Genomic DNA, 6,509 nt, shown 5'->3' with positions numbered 1-6,509 from the left:
TATATATATATATATATATATATATATATATATATATTATTTAGGGGGCACTTATAGCAAGAAACTAATTCACTTCAGTATGTGAAAGTATATTATGTTTAAAACGTTTATATACTTAAAACATATAGCTTTGCCATAGTATAACATTGGGATTCATCCTCATTGTGACGTCCACTTTTCCATGCATGCATGAGCTAGTTGGCATTCTTTGATGTGAATAGTCTGATTGGATGTCCTTCCTGTTGCCAACCCTTATCTATTTCCTTGCAAAGTAATGTGTCACCATGACCAGACATGCTTTCATGGAAGATTCAAAGCAAATGGCATCACTTGTATGACAGTGATTCTCATTTACAGCTATCACATAATGTCAAGATGAGGAGAGACAAGTACACGTTAGCCGATTCCTCTTGTATTCAAATTTACCCTAGGTTAAAAAAACTCTCCATCATTTATGCATGCTAACATTATACACTTATTGGAGCATGTTGGCCTTATTTCTAATCAGCATTCACACATCCTCTCCCTTCACTTGCAGTCTATATGGCTCTTCATACCCAAACATCATATACTCTGCTCTTCCATTGGAGAAAGAATTACATTATATTACCAACAGAAGCAATAGCTCTATGCATTTTCTCCACCTTATCCTTACTCTGGATTCTATTCTTTCAGAATACACACCTCCACAGCTAATTATGTCACTTAGGTAATAGAAGCTATCAACAACAGAAGACTGCGAGCTGACAGAAACATTAGCACGCTGGGTGAAATGCTTAGCGGTATTTTGTCTGCCATTACGTTCTGAGTTCAAATTCTGCTGAGGTCGGCTTTGCCTTTCATCCTTTTGGGGTCAATAAATTAAGTAACAGTTATGCACTGGGGTCGATGTAATCGACTTAATACCTTTGTCTGTCCTTGTTTGTCCCCTCTATGTTTAGCCCCTTGTGGGAAAAATAAGAAGCTATCAACAACTACCAAACCACTTGAGTATTTGCTAACTATAAAGTCCTTCTTTTCTGTCATACTGCCTGTGTGATTTCACTGTATCTCTTGCACTACGATTTAATAATAATAGCAATATAAATACAGCATGGTTGTAAATAACTGTATGGAAGTGAAATATTTTTAATAAATGTATTTTTAGTCTCTGTGAAAATATATCCTTTAGATCAGCAGTTCTCAACCAGGGTCCATATGGCCCTTGGTGGGTTCCATATAGGATTTTGTTGGTAATAAATCAATTATACTTCTACAGTTCACTAGATATAGTCACTGGTTTTTTCATACAGTTCCTAATAATATTTAATTATAAAAAATATAATAGTATTTTTAAACATCAAATATCTATAAGGGTCCATCCAAGTAAAATAAAAATCAAAGGGGTCCAAAAGTAAAAGAAAGGTTTAAATAAACCCCAGGAGTTTCAGTAGCTAGAAGAGAAGATTAATCCAACTAGTATCATTTTCATTAAAGTTCATTAGGGAGCAATTACATTGTCTTTTGTCTTCTAAAGTTAAGAAGACCAGATTTTATGAACCGTGTAAGCAGATTATTGTTCATGTAATTATTTACATATTCACTTTTTTCTCTTTTGTTCTTTGTAAATTTGTAGATGCTTTAGTTGCCATGGAGAAAGCAATGAAGCGGGACAAAATTGAAGTGAATGACCGTCAACTTGCCTGTGCGCAAATCAACTCTCAAGAAGGTCAAGATTACCTTAAAAGCATGGCTGCAGCTGCAAACTATGCTTGGGTCAACCGGACTAGCATGACATTCCTTTCCAGACAGGTAGATTCTTTCTGTACCATCCTATTACTTTAATGCTGTTATTAAAAATACAACATATGAAATGAAAAACTCTTCACAGTAGATCGTCAGAAATAATCAGCAGCCATAAATATTAGTTTCAAATTCTATCACAAGGCTGGCAAGTTCGATGGAGAGGATAAGTCGATTACATCGACTCCAGTGCTCAACTGGTACTTATTTCATCGAATCTGAAAGGATGAAAGGCAAAGTCAATCTCGGCAGAATTTGAACTCAGAACATAAAGACAGGTGAAATGCCGCAAAGCATTTTGCCCGTTGTGTTGACAATTCTGCCGGCTTGCCACCATAAATGTTAACACCTTAAAGATGAGGCCTTTCTCATTTATAGATTCCTATTAAAATAGTTACAAACAAAGCACATTATTTTAATTGTAAACAAATATCTAACCATAGATAAGTGGATACTGCTCTGTTAATAAAAATAAACTAATACTGAAGAGCCATTCATTTGTACAAATATCAATTTTTAGGACCTCTATTTACATACTAGAAGACTTATGTGTATCAGAGAAAGTCTGTATATATGCATACAGACAGCAAATTGGCAGTCAGGTGTGGCTATGTGGTTAAGAAGTTTACTTCCCAACAACATGGTTTCAAGTTCATCTCACTTTGTGGCACCTTGGGCAAGTGTTTTCTAACCAAAGCAGTGTGAGTGAATTTTTTGGTAAACAGAAACTGAAAGAAGCCCTTCATATATGTGTGTGTGTGCTTATGTCTTCTTTTGTTTTGATATTGTGTAATTGTTGTAAATATCATTCATTTCCAACATTCTGCAAAAATGTTTGACCATGGGGAAATATTACCTTGCCTGGAAACAAGTGTTGGCCACAGAAAGAGTATCCTGCTGTAGAAAATCTGCCTCAATAAATTCTGGCCAACTCATGCAAACCTGGCAAAATGGATGTTCAGTGATGAGAATTAGAACATTGGATAGAATATCTTTGGGTATTTCCTCTGACTTTCTGTGCTCTAAGTTCAAATCTGACTGAGATCAGCTTTGTCTATTATCTTTTCAGAGCTGAAAAACAAAAAAACCAGTCTAGTGCTGTGGATTAAGCAAACTGTAAGAATGTTGGGTTGGGTGTGTCATGATATTCGTTCCATGTTCTAAGTTCAAATCTCAGCAAGACCTTCTTTGATGATAGACATAGTCCATCACCCAATTTAACACTTTAGCAGAGTCAATTCTGTTGCAAACATTCAGGCCAAGTCTCTGGTTTGAGGATACCTTCCTTCCTCCCTTTTCACTTATCTGAAAAGCTCTGAAAAACATCATTTGCACTGGCTTTCCTTTGACTAAAAGGTTAAAAAAATGTGTGTTTATATATAACTTACATCTGTGTGTGTGCATACTACTATTTTTTATGTTGTCTATTTTATTTGAATATAATATTAAAACCTTTTAAATTTTTGGTCAGGCTTTCGCCAAAATCTTCAACAGCACTCCTGATGACCTGGATATGCATGTGATTTACGATGTCTCACACAACATTGCTAAAGTAGAAGAACACTTTATTGACGGCAAGCAGACAAGCCTATTGGTACATCGAAAGGGGTCGACACGAGCATTTCCTCCGCATCATCCTCTCATTCCTGTAGACTACCAGGTATGTTTTGCTTTTGAGGATTTTATCAATAATATTGTTTTTTCAAGCTAGACGAATTTTTAATGTTCTCATTCTGGTTCAATTTTAGACCTTCTTATATGTTTCTAAGAATCTGCATAGGTGATAGCAACCATCCAAGAGATTGACAGTTCACATCCTGTCAGGGATACTGTATTGAGTTTGTGACCAAGACACCTAACTTTGAAATGGCTTATTTCTACTTTTTGCAGAGTAGAAACAACTTGGTGCTATAAGCAGTAATGCTAAATTGATAAGTGTATCATTAACTAGCAGTGTTGAGTTCAAGTTTAGCCTGTCATTTTAAATATGACAAACTAGTACCTAATACAATGGTGCATTACTAATTAAAGTGAAGCTTTCAACCTGTGTCATTGTTTATATTTTAAGATTAAATACATATGGATATTATTTCAAATATATATTTATTAATATCTTATGTAGGGTGATCAGGAACTAAACAACCACCACCACCTGGGTTGATCAAGTTTTTTTTTCAAGTTGTGGACTTAATATGGCAATGGAAAATTGAGCATTTTCATTTTTTTTTTTTTAATGAAAATAGGATTGATTTTTTATGTGTGTGTGTGTGTTTGGTGCCACAATAAAAGCATCCATGTACCCTCTGTACAATGGTGGTGTTAAGGACTTCCAACCATAGAAACTATGCGGGAAATGGAATGCATGTGTGAAGCATAGTTTCTAAACCATCTAGGAGGCCAATAACTCCAAATAAGAACTGACTCGTGTAGTAGTGTACCACCAAAATAGTTAAAAAAAAAAAAACAATATTAAATGATGGTGATTGTGTGTGTGTGTGCGCGCATATTGTTTCCACATACACTGAACTGCAAAAGAAATGCGACTTTTTCAAATGTCATTTTTATATGGTAAATTCTGAAAATTTATTTTGGGGATGTAAGTGTAAATATTCCAAGACATACTGGTTCATGGCTGAGACCCAAATTGCAGGTAACTTTTCAACTTGCCTGAAACGCCAAAACACAGCTGCATTGAATGCCATGGGTGACAGTTGTAAACAATTGTCATGAAAAGTGAAATGCACGTGCATCTTGTGGAGATCATGAGTATAAAAATCAACTTGAACTGTGTTCCTGACATTTGTAATTTGGACACATCAGGTATGAACTGTTGTCAGCAGCACAGAGAGAACAAGCTATCAGCTAATTGCAAGCAGGGCAGTGTGCCCTAGTTGTTGCAAAAGTTTACAATGTCCATGTCAACACCATCTCTCCCCTGCAGCAGCGATACAACACCAATAGCACTGCAGACCATGCCCGCAGAGGGCGCCCCCAGGTGACCACTCCTCCAGGCAGGACTACTTCATCCATCTGCAACACCTCCATGATCGCTTCAGACCATCCAGTGTGACAGCTCACAAGACACTGGATAATGACCCATCAGCGATGACACAGTATGATGTCGACTGGCCGCCAACAACCTGCATTGCCATTGTCCAGCTTGAGGGCCTGTCTTCACTGCTCACCATCATCAGGCATGACTACAGTGGGCTACACAGCACCGACACTGACGGCATCAACAATGGAGATCAGTAGTCTTCTCTGAGCCAGTGCTGCGTTTCCACCTCGGATGGCAGAGTGAGGTGTGGTGTAGGAGGGGGTGAATGCTACAGAGATGCATGTATCATGGAGAGAAACGTGTGGGGTGGCCAAAGCATCATAGTTTGGGGCGCTATAGGCCTGAATCAGAGAATTGGGCCCCATGTGTTCCAAAATGTTGGTGCCAGCAGAGGGAATGGTATCACAGTGCAGCGCTACATTGACCAGAGCCTAAGACCTCACATCATGTCTTTCTTCATGCATCACCATAGCCATGTGTTCTAGCAAGACAATGCTCCCTCCCACACAGCCATGGTCACCACGAACTTCCTGTGTCAGCGCAACAGCCAAACCATGCCATGGCCGGCACTCAGCCCAGATTTGAACCCAATTGAACACCTGTGGAATGAAATCCAGACACTGCTGAACCAGGTGGTCCCAAAGCCAACAACTCATGTGGAACTGGAAGCAGCTTTCCTCAGGGTGTGGGCACAGTTGGCAATGGCTTTTGTGAACTGCCTCATTCATTCCATGTACCAACGGTGTATGGCCATTCTGAACACCCAGGGAGGGCATACACAGTATTGAACATGTCATGCCCTACAATCTCAATGTGCTGGATCCACCCACTACCAGAATACATGACAAAGTGTTCAGTCACTTCAAATCTTAAGAAGAAATCACTGACTGGAATGTTAGATATAAATCTGGGAAAGTATAGTGCTTTAGCTTCAGTATCCAAAATGGATAGGTTAAAACAGAAAACAGTAACAACAGTGTTACGGATGTTATAATCATTTTTACCAAGAATATATTGGCTAGGCGGGTCTAGGATACAATTCTTCTGCATATCTAGATTGCTCAAACTGTTTTTCATAATGTCATACTTCGGGATTTTTTTTATACTCACATGTTCTTGTCACTAACTATTGCAGCAGAACATGTAATGAATACTTATCTGGTTATTTAATCTTGCTTGTCTTTAAGAACAAAGATGACCTGTGTATTTTTATCTTTTCTTTAATACAGTTAACTGGTCAACCTGTTTTGATTGGTGGAACAATGGGAACTTGTAGTTATGTACTGACTGGTACTGATCAGGGAATGGAAGATACATTTGGAACAACATGTCATGGAGCTGTGAGTGTCCTATTTTTTTGACATAAAAATTGATATTACATTTTGTTTATGGTCGGAGATTGGGGGTAATTATATAGGAAGTTTATGTATTCTTTCTTTTATTCTTTCACTTGTTTTAGTCATTTGACTGCGACCATGCTGGAGCACTGCCTTTAGTCAAGCAAATCGACCCCAGGACTTATTCTTTGTAAGCCTAGTACTTATTCTATCAGTGTCTTTTGCCGAACCACTAAGTTACGGGGATGTAAACACCAGCATCAGTTGTCAAGCGATGTTGCGGGGACAAGCATATACACACACATACATACATATATATATATATATATATA

The 6,509-nt window shown here is 37.9% G+C and overlaps 1 protein-coding gene across 2 annotated transcripts in view; it reads left to right on the top strand.

Annotated features, from left to right (window-relative positions):
• The window catches only part of LOC106867593 (RNA-splicing ligase RtcB homolog), a 53,524-nt gene that overhangs the window by 37,368 nt on the left and 9,647 nt on the right, over positions 1-6,509 (top strand). For both annotated transcript variants that reach the window (XM_014912511.2, XM_014912512.2), the window contains 3 exons: positions 1,616-1,791; positions 3,254-3,442; positions 6,070-6,180. In XM_014912511.2, coding sequence (XP_014767997.1) covers positions 1,616-1,791; positions 3,254-3,442; positions 6,070-6,180 — 476 coding nt within the window. The remainder of the gene's footprint in view (positions 1-1,615; positions 1,792-3,253; positions 3,443-6,069; positions 6,181-6,509) is intronic.

The sequence above is a fragment of the Octopus bimaculoides genome, chromosome 6, assembly GCF_001194135.2.
Source record: "Octopus bimaculoides isolate UCB-OBI-ISO-001 chromosome 6, ASM119413v2, whole genome shotgun sequence".
NCBI lineage: Eukaryota > Metazoa > Mollusca > Cephalopoda > Octopoda > Octopodidae > Octopus > Octopus bimaculoides.
This window is presented reverse-complemented; position numbering and strand designations above follow the sequence as displayed.